The sequence below is a fragment of the Crocodylus porosus genome, unplaced genomic scaffold (genome assembly GCF_001723895.1).
Source record: "Crocodylus porosus isolate Cpor-Errol unplaced genomic scaffold, CroPor_comp1, whole genome shotgun sequence".
Taxonomy (NCBI): Eukaryota; Metazoa; Chordata; order Crocodylia; family Crocodylidae; genus Crocodylus; species Crocodylus porosus.
In genome coordinates this window covers 739,937-755,563 of record NW_017728929.1, presented here as the reverse complement: position 1 = coordinate 755,563, position 15,627 = coordinate 739,937, and the positions used below count along the sequence as shown (strand labels likewise).

The window sequence follows — 15,627 nt, the reverse complement described above, 5'->3', positions numbered from 1 at the left end:
CTTCCCCTCTGCCAGCAGATCAAATCAGCTGGCTGGCAGTAATTAAAGGCTCTCTAATTATATTCACTGTCATTTCTTTGAGCTTAATAGCAATGTATGCAGCAAATGAGGAACAAAGCCAAATCATATGGGATTGGGGCCCAGGCACTTGCAGTGGGAGCGTGATGTGACTGAGGAAGAACATACATCAATCGGAGGGAAATAATGGTGGGGTGAGATCTTAGGATATGTGTCATCTTTTGCCACACCCAATCTATGGCCCTTATGCTTTAAGCTGTGTAAATGTAGACTGGGAGCAGGTAGGGAAAGAAACTTGGGGGACTAAATATAGCCCAGTCAGGGTTATAGGGGTGGGAATACCCCAGCCCCAGATTTCAGGCAAGTGGCTGAGCTTTCCCAGCCCCAAGTCTGCACTGCAAATGAATATGCATATCAGGAGATCAAAGTTAGTCTACCTCCTCTGGTAAACGTTGATTGGATCTGCCACTTGAGTGATTTAAGCTGTCACCATCTACCACTCGAAGGTCTGGCTCATACCCAGTCACTAACTGAGTAGGGCATCCTGAAATGTAAAGATCAAGCCCCAATCCTGGGCTGAATGACTCTGGGACAGCACTTGTCCATATTCCCCTTGACACAGTGAAACCATGGCAACTGTCATCCCAGCATCGTGTGCAGGGATCCGGGTTTTCTGTTTGCTGCTTGGGGCAGCAGAATGCAAGGGACGCTATGTGCGTGTATGGCCAGCAATACAGGCAAGCAGTGGTAGACAGCAGTTCTCCTAGCTGCCTGCAGGTAAGTCTATGCAGGAAGAGGGGGCATAGACAATATGGGAAGGTGCAGAGTGGGGGCAGATTGAGGCCCCCGCAGTGAAGGAGGTAGTGGGGCAGGGTTGGCAGTTGGGGCTGGGGGTGCTGCCCAGCTGGGGCAGTGCATGGGACCTGGGGTCTGGCCGGGAGCAGGACGGAGCCATGGGCAGTTTGTCCAGGGAGCAGGCTCCCTGCTGCTGCTTGTCCTCCTAGGGAGGCAGGCATGGGCAGGAGGGGCATATGCCCCCCTAGATCTGTGTGTGGAGCAGGGGCAGATGCAGGCTCAGGGCTCCCCAACCTGCTGCCCTACCCTTGGAGCCTCCATGGCCCAGCAGGAGGGACCCAGCATGGGAAGGTGGAGCAGGGCAAGGCAGCTTGGTGTCCCCTTTTTGCATTTTGAGAAACTGGCACACTAGGAAGCTGTGGTTTGGACCTATCGCCTTGTTCTGTAGGTGTTATGGGAATCCGTTCCTCTGAGCTTTGGATCCCCATCTGTCCAGTGGAGGTCCAGACTGCCAGGTCCCCAAATGCTCCAGTGTAGGAAGGATAATGTCAGTGTTATCCTATAAAATGCCTATCTGCTCATCCCAGGGGTCTGTCTCTCCACCTGTTCCCCCCAGGCATACTCTTTCTTCACCCTGCCATCCATGTGACCATGCAGCTGCACTCACTGCAGTAGGAAACTGGGAATTTTTTTCTGTGATCTAGACATGTCCGCAACCCCAAACTGGGATTGTTTTTAGCAGGGTTGGAAACAGTATTTATGTTTAAAGGGCATACATCTGGTGTCCTCTGGAGCCAAACAAGCTGAGTGGGCTGGTGAAGCAAAGGCTTCTGTAGCCAACAGCAGACATGGGAGCAATGTGGCCAACAACTTACCTACAACGTTTGCTTCTCCAGTGCAACCAGGTTCTCATTTACTGTGGGGCCAACTTGAAGCACATTTGGCATCAGTCCAGAGCAAGACTCACACTCCTATCTCCAGAGTTAGAGAGAGATACTTAGCTGCTAGTGTACTCCAGGCTTTTATGCAAAATTCCTTTATATGTAAAAGCCATAGGAGGTCTGTCTTCCCCTTCCAAGAAATACAGGCATATACCTGCAAACAGCCAGTATCCTAACTTAAAAAGCCACAAAGAGATGTGGGGACCAGATAGAGGGCAAGGCTTAACATTTCTGTGAGCAACAGTGCATGCAGCTATCCATTCCCCATCCTCTTACACACACCTTTTTCCATCTACTTGGTCATCTGGCATTACCCAAATGCCTCCAGCCACAGTTGTGATCCATGCCTCATGTAGCTGATTATTCCTCATGTCAGTCTTTGAGCATTTCCACATCATCCAGGTCCCTTTATTCCTGTCTTCAGTGAGTGGAGCACTTTCTCTGGCACTAACCAGAGCCCTGCTAATCCTGTTAGATGCTACTCCTCTTTCAAATGTCAGGTTTTTATGACGTTCATTAACGTCCCAAAAATAAACCTCTCCTGTTAGCTTTAATATAATGTTTATTCATTGCAGGAATGCAAAATAGCAGGTGCACTTAACAAGCAGATGGGATAAGTAAGGGGGAGGTAAAAGAGAACTCAGTGCAATGGGTACAAGTATATCATAGGTTAACTTTTTGGCATACAAATACGCTTGAGCTTCATAAGGTCACAGGTCCCAGTTACACCTGTATTGGTGATATCTAGCCCTGAAGAGCAGACCTGGCTGTAGCTTTGTGACTGAGGAAAAAAATTCCTACCACAGTTATGGTTTTGTCAAAAATGTTTCTTTTCTAGAATTTGTGTGGGTATTTTGAAACAAAAGAAAAGGAAATGGTAACGGTTGGGTTCTAACGCTAAAGTGAATTAGTTATCTAAAAGCAAACTGGAATTTGTATTGTGTCGTCAGTTGAAAGCTTAATTTCATTATGTTTGAAATACCAATACCTCTTTTGAGCTGAAACTTCATTTTCTTTTAGTTCAGAGGGGGTTCGCTATTCATTGCCTAAAAATGGATGTTTTCACTTTCTCTCTGACTAAAATTTTAATTTTGCTCTAATTTGAAAGTTTAATTCCAAAATAACAGTCCTGTTTTGCTTCTAACTTGCTTTGTTTTTTTCTCTAGATGAAATCAAGGTTGCTACTGTCATTGCAACCTTTGTCCCTGTTTTTTACTCCCAGTCTGGTTCCAGTTTATTTTGTTCGGTCTCTAAGGTGGAGGTGCAGGCAGTAGGACCTCAGGCTCTGTCTGTGTTGTGGATATAAGGACACTCATGGTCAAGAAAAGAACCCGGGTATGTCCAAGGGCTTCTTCAGCTTTGCCAGCTCTTTCTTTATCCAGGGTATGAAACGGGATACCTTTGTGTACACCTCAGGAGGGGTAGCATTATCAGGCCCCCAAGAGATGATGCCCTGGACCACCCTGTCACACACCAGGGGCCCCCCAGAATCACCCTGTAAAATAAAATCCAGATGTGAGATAATCATCTCTGACCAACTTGCTCCTCTCTTTGGCACAGTGGTGGCACTCTCCTTCCCCTTCCCAAGCCAAGCTGGCCTCAGTGTCACCTCACACCTGCTGGCCAAGCCAGTGTCAGCATCACCTAACACCCATGAGTTGAGCTGGTCTCAGCACTTTCCCCTTCCTTGGCACCAGCTGGAGGCTTACCTGGAAAGATGATTTATTCCCCTTGAAATCCCCTGCGCAGAGCATGCTCCTTGGATCAAAATAGCAGCTAAAGTGGTCTTCACAGATGGCATCCCCTAGGACCTCCAGATCTATTTCCAGCAGCACATTGGAGGAGTCCCCAAACGTCACACTGGTCTGGCCCCAGCCTGCCACGCCACATACAGATCCTGGTTTCACAGCTTCCCCAGGCTGTGGCAGGCGGATGATCCCCACCTGCTCACTCAGGTTGGCCTTGCGTTCCAGCTGCCATGGAGAGAAAACCCAAGCATGTGGATCAGCATGAGAGTCACTGTCAGGAGCAGGGAAGATGAGATGAGTCACAGGAGTCCTGTGATGAGCAGTGTGAGCTCACTGGAGGCAGGATAAAATGATGGACAATAAATACAATGTTGTGAGGTCAATAGGGGAAAGATGATGTGATGGGTAAGGACAGGTAATGTTATGAGGTCACTGAAGGCAAAGTGATGTGATGGGGCTCTACCTGCAGCATGGTGAGCTACTGGGAATTAAGTTATTTGATATGGACAATGCCTACATCATAGAGGTCACAGGGGCAGGAGTGATGTGATAGGGTTGCAACCTGCAGCCATTAAGTTTGCTAGGGGAGGCTGTGATAGATACTGTACCACCGTCGTTTTGAGGTCACTGGAGGGAGGGTAACATGGTGGGGTCATGCCTGTAGCACTGAGATCACTTGTGGGAGTGTCATGTGATAGGGCAGCACCTGCAGCTTTGCGTGCTCACTGGGGACAGGGTGATGTGATATGAGAGGTATCAACAGCCTTATGGAGACATTGGAAGCAGACTTCTGTAATTAGGATGATAGCTGTGGGCATAACCTGGGGGCTTATAGTGGACAATAAGATGGATATAAGCCAGCAGTGTGCCCTTGTTGCCAAGAAGGCTAATGGCATCCGGGGCTGCACCGGTAGGAGCATTTCCAGCAGATGGAGGCAAGTGATTATTCCCCTCTATTTGGCACTGGTGAGGCCACATCTGGAGAACTGTCCAGTTTTGGGCCCCCCACTACAGAAAGGATGTGACAAGTTTGAGAGAATCTGGCAGAGGGCAACAAAGATGTTTTGGGGGCTGAAGGGAGGTTCAAAAGAGGATGGAGCTGGACTGTTCTCAGTGGTGGCAGATGACAGAACAAGGAGCAATGGGCTCAAGTTGTAGCAAGGGAAGTTTAGGTAAAATGCCCTCTCACTAGGAGGTAGTAAAACACTGAAGCAGGTTATCCGAGAAATTGTGGACTCTCTGTCTTTAGAGGCTTTTAAGACCCAGCTAGACAAAGACTTGGCTGGGAAGATTTAGTTGGAGATGGTCCTGCTTTGAGCAGGGGATGGACTAAATGTGACCTCTTGAGAGAATTAGGGTTAGAAGGCACCTGATTCTATGATACCATGTCACTGGGGAGATGGAGGTCATGTAACTTGACTGAGGTTGTACCTGCAACTGTGTGGTCACTGTGAGACTGGAGACATGATGGAGGAAGGACATGCAGCAGTGTGAAGTCCCTGGGATTGTAGTGGTGCCAATAGGGAGGAACTGGCAACTTTTTGAGGTCACTGGGAGAGGGGTGGTACAAATGAGGGTGTTGCCTTCACCAGTGTGATGGAAGAAACTACCAGAAGCATTGCAAGGTCACTAAAGACAAGTTGCTTGGTTTGGGGTGGTACCTACAGCACAGTGAGGTCACTGAAGGGTAGAGTGATGCGTTAGGGTAATGGATTGTACTGGCAGCAATGTGAGGTCACTAGAGGTGAGGTCACTTGACAAGGTGGACTCCTCGGAGGAGTGTGAATTCACTGGGGCAGGGTGAGGAGATAGGGGTGGGAACAGCAGTACTCTGAAGTCTCAGAGGCAGGATAGGAGGATGAGGAGTGTCTGTAGTGGTACAAGGTCACCAAGTGTGGAACAATGCAATTGGAGTGGTACCTGCAGTAGCATTATGTCGTTTTCCCTGGTCTTTTTCTTATATCTGGGATATGGGATCTGGCGATGCACTTTGATCTCTTGCCAACTCTCTTCCTTCTTATGGATGTTGTGGGCTCCCAGCAGCACCATGATTTGGCTACAGGGGTCCCAAGGAGAAGATCAGGGTGTTAGTGCCGAGCGGATGAAAGGGAAAAGACCTATGTGCACCCCTCCTCCCCCACTGCTTCCTGTCCCTACAAAATGGAGGCCATTTCCAATAAGGCCCCAGGGCAAGAGCAATGGCTGGTTCATTTGGAATATGGGATATTTCCCTGCAGGGTGCATGGGCCTAAGCCATCATGACACGGAAGTGGGGGGAGACAGGGGACTGGCTGGATCAGGGCAGCAGGGAATGGGATCTGAGCCTGTATCCTCCAGGACAATTGGCACTATTCACAGCACCTTCCCAACAGCAATGGAGCCTGCCTGTCCTAACTATTCACCAGGGCTCTTGTTTTCACAGCACCCTGGTGCCCACCATGCCTCTGACCTGGTTCCCCCTCCCTTGCTGGAAGAAACAGAAAAGTATCTCTTGCACAGCTTGCACCCTGCCTCTGGGTCCTACCGATGTGCCCTAGGCTCCATCTTTCATCAGAGTCAATGGGCCAGGGCCCAGCTGGTGTACATCAGCCATAACTAGACTAGGGTCAAGATATTGGACCTCAGCTAGCATACCACAGTGCTGCTCCTGTAATTCATGCTGCCTTTAAACCTGCCCTGGGGTTAGCAGGTGCACAGGGCAGTGCTCAGATAGGTCCAGCGCAAAGCAGAGCTGTGGCCTCTGCTCTCACAGCCCCCATGTGTTAATGCTCCTCTGCAATGACCTGTGAAGAAGTGTGAGCTCCCAGCCACATGCAGGGGAAAGAGGCACTTACTCTCCACTGCAATGAGCAGCTGTCAAGACAAAGTGTTCGTGCACCAGGGACCCACCACACATATACTTCATTTCACCACGTCGTCCATCCAGAAAGGCCATGTAGGGCCTGGAATGGGGCCTGGCTTCCCGTCCTCCAATGATTTTTCCTGGGGGAAGAGACCACACATGCATAAGGGTCCTTAGTGCCCATCAGTGAATCTCCCAACTCAAGTGACTTGTCCCAGACTACATGGGGTGTCTGTGCCAGAGAACGGAGCTGAAGGCAGAACCCCCCAGGCCAGGTCTCCTGCTTGGCGTAAAGATCTGAATTGGGGTTTTCTAAGAATCCAACATGAAAAAGTAACTACCCTAACCCCTGATCTTTGCCACTGGAAGGCCTTCCCCTTGTCTCCTGGAAATACTCCTTTTGGGAAGTGGGGGAGGGTTGCCATCTTAGAACCAGAATAAACCTAAATCATACACTTAAAAGTCAAACGCCTGCTATAACATATTATAATTGTATTACAAAAATAGTTTTGTCATGATTTTTGTTTGCATAGTGAATATAGAGGTGATTGTATAATTAACTCAAAAATAAATTCTTAGTTTTATATATTGTGTAGTGGGTGTATTGTGGAGGGTGGGGAGCTGGTAGGATGTGGGTGCATTTGTGGGGGGGTTTTGAGGGGGTATGGCTATGTGGGGGGGCATAAGGTATGTTGGGGGGTTGTGTATATGTGGGGGCAGGATGTGGGTGTGAGGGAGTTTGGGGGTAGAGTGGGGATCCCCGCACTTCCCCATGGTGCAGCAGCAGGTGGGGCGCACAGGGTGCAGGCACCCAGAGGGGTGCAGCTCCAGCCAGCGCTGCACATTGCAGCAAGGGGTGCAGCCTCCAAGTGGCTGCCTGTATTACTGGTGCTCCCTGCCACTCCTGCGCAGCCCTTGCATTAGCACAGCAGGGAGGGAAGCCCCATGTGCTGGAGCCAGGTGCCTTCCCTGCCAGGGCTGCACAGCACCAGAGAGAAGCGAGCTGCCTTCCCACAGGGGAGGAAAGCCCCAGGTGCTTTTGCCTACAGGGCAGGGAACGCAGCTCACTCCAGAGCCTGAAGCTTCTCTCTGGTCCTGCGCAGCCTCGGCAGGGAAGGCACCTGGCTCCAGCACACCGGGCTTCTCTCCCTGCTGTTTGAATGCAGGGGCTGCACGGGAGTGACAGTAAGCCATGCAGAGGCCGCACCCCTTGCTGCGATGTGCAGCACTGGCCGGAGCAACACCCCACCCTGAGCAACCCCGCCTGTTACTGATGCCACCACTTGCCAGGGCTGCACACCATGGGGGGTCATATGGGTGGTCCCCACACCCACACGCTGCCCACCCCAGCTCTGCACTGCCACCACCTCCTGTCCCCCTGGCCAAGGGCTCCACACTGCCACCAGCCCCACGCTCCAGGCTACCGGCTGCCCGGAGCCAGCAAGAGACTGGGAAGGGAGCAGGTCCCCCACGGGGGCTGTGGCAGCAGCAGCCCCACAAGGAAGCTGCACATTGGGCCCCCTGGGCACTTTTGCCCATGAGGGTGGGAGCGAGGCAATAGGGTAGTTTTAGGGGCTGTGTGTACAGATGGGAGCCTCACTCTCACCTTTGTAGGCAGAAGGCCTGGACGGGGCACAATTTGTTGGGGGGCCCCAAGGGGCCAGATGGAAGTGCTTGGCGGGCCGGATCCGGCCCACAGGCTGTATTTTGCCCACCCCTGAGCTAGAGCCCAGCAGTGTCAAGAGTAAGAGATCATTTATGCTGGTGTCATCCCTTCCTGGACATGAGCCCTACTCCCTTCAGGACCCCAATCCTCTCCCCTGCCCTATATTCACTAGTCTGTGCTTGAGGGGTGTGAGAAAAGGAGCAGAGCTGGACTGAACATAGACCACGAGCTCCATCTTCCGCAGCACTGAGGGAAGGAAATGGTGCTTCGGTCTCAGCCTTGCAGAGTCTGTGCCGAAGTGGGTAGAAGTACGGGAGCAGGCGGTGAAAGAGGTAACTTGGGAGCTGTACAATCACACATGCAACTGCCTGTTTGGAAGGGGATTTTCTTCCATGAAACACACATCTGAAGAAAATTGGCTGAAAACTAAAAGAAAGAAAAACACAAAACCTACCAATGCCTAAACAAATCATGAACATAAAATCTGCCTAAAATGAATATAGTTCAACCACAATGTGAAAAACAACTACAATGTGAACCAATTAAATAACAAAATTAACCAAAAAAAAAATGTAGTAAATCACCAAGAACCAAAAACAAAAGGCAAGAAAATTGTTAAACGCTTCAAATGAAACAATTCCCTCTGATTTTTGCATTTTTCCACTGAGAAGCTGAAACTTTCACTGACAACAGACAAAGGTCTGTGAACACTTTTGCTTTGTCAGAATCCCAATTTTTCCCAATGGGGGGGGAGGGGTTCTGTAAAAATATTTAAATGGCTACAAGTTCATCCCCTCTGAAAAAAGCATAAAATTCTTCATCCCATGACAAGTCTTTTTATTGGTATAAGTGGTAGTTATAAGCTTTCTTTGGTGTAAGCTGTAGTTCACTGTGGAGATTTGGTCCGCAGCTGAGTGCCACAGAAGCCCATGGGAGAGTTGAATCAAAGCCTGCTTTCATAAGGAAAAATATTTGAATAAGGTCCATTGGCAAAGACATTTCTATGCAGTGTTGCTTGTAGCTGATGGGGCTATATGTACTTTCTGAACCCTGTTTCAGTAGGTGGTATGTGGGAACCAGAGACCTCTAAACCTCTTCCCTCTTTTCCTAGCCAGCATCCCTGTTTTGCACCCCAAACCCATGGTCAGTCTCTCTCTGTCTCTTTCTGTATATCATCACTATCTACCTTTACCTCTCAGCCTTTCTCTCTTTTTCTCAGGGACTTTGAGGAGAGGAGATCCCACAGTGGGCTTCCCCTCTGCAGACTCTTTCCTAGGTCCTTTCAACACACTGGAGAACATGGGCCTGATAGGATTACCATTAGTTAGTTGCATAACTTGTTGGCTAACCAGTAAAACCAGTAACACCAATAACAAGCAAAGACTAACCATGAATATATCAATGGCAAGATGTGTCAATGAACAGATCTATCTATCATTCAAGATGTCTCCTGTGGGCTATAGAGAGCAAAATGAAATTCAGCAAAGACAAATGAAAGGTGCTATGCCTAAGGGGTTAAAAATAAATGCACAAACACAGAACAGGGGATGGCTGCCTAGACAGGAGAGCTGCTGGGAAGGATCAGAGGTTTTGATGGGTGATAAACTCAACACAAGTCAGAAATATGATCCTAACACAAAATAAGTAAAATCAGTTTCCATTAGCAGAAGGCAAGGCACAGGAGTGCTAGCACCAGTTTACTCAGCACAGGTTAGGTTTCAACTGGAGAACTGTGCCCAGTTGTCGGCATTAGATGCCTTTATCCTGGGGGAAAAAGAGATTAAGGGGAGGACATCACTGGGAGGTTTCAAGAAGAGGCTGGACAGATGTCTATCTGGGGTGATTTAGGAGAAGCCCAGTCTGCATTTGGGCTACTTGAACCTCCAGGTCCCTTCCACCTTACAATGCTGCAGGCCTGAGGGAGACATCAATGCAGAAACATTCCTCCTTGGGAAGGGCCAGGATTAGCAAATGGGCCTGAAAAAACCAGGTCACCCCTTCCCGCCCCAGTTCCACTCACCAGCACCAGTGCCAGCAGGCAGGAGAAAGGTCACAGGGAGGAGAAGCAAGAGCAGCATCTTCAGAGTCCAGGGGATACAGCACCTCTGCCTCAGAGCTAGGGTTTTATAGATGCAGGAGGAAACCTAAGGGCTGTGCCCACATGCCACTGAAGCAAAGCATCCACACCCCCTGCACTTGGGGGCTGAGTGAGGGAGCCATCAGGATGTTGCAAACTCACCTCCCTCCAAAGAGCAAAGAGAGGAGAAAGTCCCCCTGGGAGGCAGTGTCCTTCCATCTCTGAGGCTGCAGAATACCTGGAGCTGGACCCCACTTGGGGCCTACCTAGAGCCCTGTTCAGTTGGAGATGTGCACACCTAAAGCCTGTGCGTGCCCCACGTGCACAGCCCCTTGGTCCCCTTGGAATGCTAGTGGAGAGCGAGACAAACACTGAGTCATCAGCTCTCTTGGCTCTGCTCCACTTTTCCTTCCCATGTCGGAGAAGAGGAGGGGATGGGACCCTGCTGTGGGTTTCTAATTTCCATCAAAAGAGCAGATGGCAGAAATTTCTCAGCAAAAGAGTGAGCTGGAGGAGACCTTTCCAATCTGGGGCCTGGCAATAGGGATTGTTAGGGCCTCAAAGCATACAGGTACCACTGCGATGGACCCAGGAGAAGGACCTGGGTAGTCTAGACGAGAATGGACTTGTGTTCCCGTAGGCCTGCTCTGCAGGGAGGATTCAGGTCTGATGGGGGCGTTAGTTCAGAAAGAGTCCAGGGAATGATGGGAGTTTGCTCCCCCACTTTTAGTTCTCTTGGTATCTCATAACCAGACATGAAAATCATGCACAATATTGTGGACAGCGGGAGCTGTGTCCATGAGAGGGGATAAGACAATTAATGAAAATCTTGCTACATTGTGAAACCATTCTGTTAGGCCTGGGGTTTCCCTGGAAGTAATTGCTGACCGTTCCTGTTAGAATAACTGCCATTAAAAATCTCTTTACCCTTTTTTTTAAAAAGGTAGAACTATAAATAGAAACCGTTAAAGGCTTTGACCTGTAAAGTCAGGGTTTCATTGTAGCAATGTCCCTTACTCATTTTCTCCTAACTGTAAAGCCTCTATAGGGAACCCCATTTCCCCCTCTCCTCTCTTTCCTTCCCAGCTGCCAGCCTTTTACTAGTCTTGAACACTGGTTCAGGATGGGATTAACTGTTCTTGGAGGGGAAAGAGAGAAGTTCGCTGACAGCAGCTGGCTACTGTTGTCCCTTTTGTGGTTAAAGATCGACCCTGCTTCCTTGAAGACAAACAAGATAAAACACCCACAAAAAAGGGGAAAGGGAAGATAAGTGAAGAAAGAGAATACCACTTCTGCCTCTGGTGCTGGCTCTTGCTGGCAGCTTTGCTGCTGGAGTAGTCTGAAAGCAGGTGCATTTGTACTGGCACTGAGCAAGATCCACTGCTTTTAGTGTCCCTCTCACAAGCCCAAAGCAGAGCAGCCCTGGCCAGCTCTGCAGAGTCCTTTTCAGACAGAAAACAAGAGGAAAGAGGAGAAACAAGGCAGGTAAAAAGCACTGACATGTGAGGGTATCACAGTTGGGTTTTCCTCAGAGTTTAGCCAAAGCCGATGACTGTAATAGTGTTAACCACTCCTTTTCTCCAATACAGTTATTAGGGCCACCCATGGAAGATACCAAAAAATGAAGCTCAAGGTGCTGTGGAGACTAAGAGGTTGAGCTGGAGTCTCCCATGCGGATGCCCCAGGCTCTGGGCTTTTCTGAGGGGTTGGAAACTCTACCCTGGAGCTAGAAACAATAGAGTTTGCAAAGTTTCCATTTAGCTTAATTTGCACTTTTCAGTGAATAAAAAAGTTGAGTTGAAAAATCCCTGACCAGATATTATAACAGTATGTCTGTGATCTCTCCTATTTCAAACAGAAGTAGAGCTGGAAGGGACCTCTAGAGCAGGGGTTCACAATGTTTATGTGCCTAAGGGTAAATTTGAATTTAAAAGAAAAAGCAGTGGGCCCCAATATGAAAAAGTTTAGATTTTAGAATCCTGGATATGCTCATGCGTGTATATCATTTGGGGAGGGAGTAGTAAGTGCCACTCCATCGCTGCATCAGTCAGACTGACTTGGTCTCATTTTGGCAGCCGTTGCATACAGCCTGAGTTCAATCGGCAGTGACAGCATTTTTTTGTTGAAATAATGATTTTTAGCTATTGTGAAAATGTGTGCGAGCACCTGAATAAATCATGAGGGAGCACCATGGTGCCCACAGGCACCACGTTGGGAACCGCTGCTCTAGAGCTTAGCAGTTTGATCATCCCTATCCAAACCATCCCCTACAAATCCATTGTCATCCCTGACCAACCCCTTCTTGAACACCTCCAGTGATGCAGAGTCCACAGCTTCCTTGGGCATCTATTCCACTGCCTTGCTGCTGTAACAGTGAAGAAGTTTCTCCTGATATCCAATCTAAACTTACTTTGCTGCAGCTTCAATCCATTGGTCACTGCACGAGTGCTTAAATTGCTAAGCTGTTATGCAAAAGGTCACCACCACCAATGGTGCTTTAAAGGAAAAGAGGGAACCCATTGCCTGTATGCAGAGGGTGACTTAGGCACTTATGTCTAGGCAGGGATTTCAGGCAGCAAACACCAGTTTCACATGACCACCCAATTCAGAGGTTCAGGGAGATGCCTCTGTATAGGAGAGAGGTAAGACTTCAGAAACTCCCCTCTTTCCAGTGTTGTCCCCTGGCTGGCTGACCTGACCCTCTCAATGCTGCGCATGGAGACTACCATTCCTACATGCAAAAATCTCTCCACCTAAGGTACAGGGAACTGAGGGACCTAATCTGGGTTGTGGGGATTGTATTCCTGCAACTAGGCATCTGAAAATCAGGTTTGGGAACACTCATTGTCAGCACATCTAAATACCTCTTTGGATTTGACCCTATGAGTCAGCAAGACCACACTCGCCTCCTAGACGCCTGGGGATAGAGGTGTGTGCTGCTTTGAGGTCCTGGTGCAACATGCATTGTTACACTAATCCAGGGCACTGAAGGCAGGAGGGAGGCTATGGATGGACGGTGGAGCAGGTGGCTGTGGATGACAATTGTGTCCTCTTGGCCACACTGTTGATCTCCTGGAGCTTTGCCCACGATGTGTCACTGGCAAAATCCCTTGTGCAACTGACATGAGTGTGTTTAACGGCTGGTCTGTGGGGGGCAATTAGTGCTGGCTTCTCTGCCCTGATAAGAGAAACCAACCCTACTGTGGTAGCTGAGCTGGTGCTGGGAAATAAGTGAAGCAAGAGGTGAAGTAATATCTTTTATTGGACCGATTAGTATGGCTGAGAAAGATCAGAGTCAAACTTTCAGGCTTTGAGCCCTTCATCAAGTCTGAGAAAGAAGCAGCCACCGCTCCAGCAAAGTACAAGTTACAATAATTGCCCTTTTAGTTTATTCTACTTATGTTAATGAATCAGACCACTTGTAAGGGACATGACCCACAGGTGGTAACTTTCCACTTCCCTTTCATGGTCAAACTCATCCAACAGACAGGTGTAACACATGAAACAGTGACAGAGGGGTCAGGCCCCTACTTTATACTCACTATTCAGGGCTTAGAGTATTTCTTTGGACCCAGAGCAAGTTCCCTCCTGCTCCAGTTCCTCCACAAACCTGGAAATCATCCCAAACACACAAAGAAAGCAATAGATTTATTGCCAGGGCTTCAGATAATGATAACAAGCATATCTGCTCTGACACCCACCTCGCCAATCTAAAAACTGCATTGACTTAGTAGGTAGTGTTGTGGTGGTCCAGGGACTATACAAAAAGGTATTTAGTTCAGGCTGTTATCTGCTTCTGTCCCAGACCTGAGGACAGAAGTCTTTTTTTTATGCCTGAAAGCTTGTTTAACAGCTCTCCCAACTAAACGTGGGATCCAATAAAAATATTACCAAACAAACCTTGCTCTATCCAGCAAGAATACTCCAGCAGAGAAACAGGCTGCCTCGGAACAAGTCACCCAAATACCCTGCACAAACCAACTGTAATATGAAAAGAAAACCCCTCCAGTGATTCCACATCCCTGGTTGTCACATACCATTCCACACTGGATGGCACACTGGATGGCTCCCACTGGATGCTGTAAGAAGGATCATCAAACAATTAGAACCCAGCTAGTCTAAATCTTCATATTAGCTATATCTTTATATAATCCATAAAGAGGATCACATCTTGAGAGAAATATTCCCAGATATTTCTTTTCCCTTCAAAATGCCTGGCTTTTGAATAGCCTCCCAGCCTTACCTAACTCATCATCAAAAGCAAACTTCCTGCTGGTCAACAAAGATCAAGTGGAAAAACCTGCTAACACACCAGGATCAACCCACCCCACAGCAAAGCCACCAGAATCCATGGATCCTACTCATGCTAGTGATCAAGTATGATGCAACTTGTCCAACATATTTCAGACACAATGGTTTCATGGCTCATTACAATTTACTTGGCCCTTCTGCTAATGTCTTGGTAGTCCACAAATAATAAGACTTTTGAATAGTCTTATTTTTCATTATTACATTTACCTGTTCCAACTGTTTTTATGTGGTATGTAGTGATTTTTGATAACACCTCTGGTCCACAGCTTTACTTCCCATCCCCACTTCCCATTTTACATAACCATGTTCACGTACACGATGTGGTCAAAAAAAAGTAATTGTTCAATCTGGTATTTAGCTTAGGCTCTATCTGCTTCATTCCCAGACATGAAGAATGGCATTTTGTGCCCATGAGTTTATCCAACATCTCTCCCGACTATTTAGTTAGGCCAATAAGAAATCTGCTTGGTGATCTCTTATCTCTCCTTTCCTGAGCATGTGTGAACCTGTATCATCCAGCACCCAGGAGAGTACTTGAAAGGATACTCTGAGATGGTGAACTATCACTTCTTCCTGTTGGAGCTGTTCCCTAAAATAATCAAATATCAGAGCAGGGTGTGATACCTAGATGCCTCCTTCCCAAGTCAGTGCCCTAGCCACTGGGCTAATTAGGATCACTCTCTCTTCAGCTAGATAGGCTAAGGCAGCCTGAAATACCCTCTTGGTTGGTGGTCAGAACATTAACCTGGGACGTAGAAGGTGCAGAATAGACACCTAGGGAAGTTGGGACTCTCCATCACTGGAGATGTTCAAGAAGAGGTTGGACTGCCACTGGTCAGGGATGGTCTAGGAGTAGCTGTTCCTGTGTTCTACTGTGGGGATTTCCCATGCCTTGGGGCTTTTCTGGTTGCTCCCACCCCTTTTCTGCTACATATCAGGGCATTTAATACTTCCCAGAGGTATTGGGGTGTTGGCTTCAGCCAAGGCTGGGGACTTTGCCTGAGCTGTACCAATGCTCCTGCTGGGCTCCAAACTGGAAGTCCCTGGCTAGAGGGTCTTGGCCCTCCACTCAGGGTCAGACTGATCACCAGATTTGGGGTCAGGAAGGAATTTAGCGCTATGGTCAGACTGGTACAGATTGGAGGTAGGGGGGAGTTGCCTTCCTGTGTTGCAGGGAACGTGGCCCTCTTCCAGGGATCTCTTGTACATATATTGACAATATTTTATAG

At 48.4% G+C, this 15,627-nt stretch overlaps 1 protein-coding gene across 1 annotated transcript; it reads right to left on the bottom strand.

Annotated features, from left to right (window-relative positions):
• Nucleotides 1-2,298: 2,298 nt before the first annotated feature.
• LOC109315268 (mast cell protease 1A-like) lies at nucleotides 2,299-10,139 on the bottom strand. Its single transcript, XM_019542861.1, has 5 exons — nucleotides 10,031-10,139; nucleotides 6,337-6,484; nucleotides 5,423-5,558; nucleotides 3,464-3,727; nucleotides 2,299-3,249 (listed from the first exon to the last, which is right to left on the bottom strand). The coding sequence occupies exons 1-5, from the start codon at nucleotides 10,086-10,088 to the stop codon at nucleotides 3,073-3,075; spliced, it is 783 nt and encodes a 260-aa protein (XP_019398406.1). The 5' UTR covers nucleotides 10,089-10,139; the 3' UTR covers nucleotides 2,299-3,072.
• Between the last annotated feature and the right edge of the window lie 5,488 nt (nucleotides 10,140-15,627).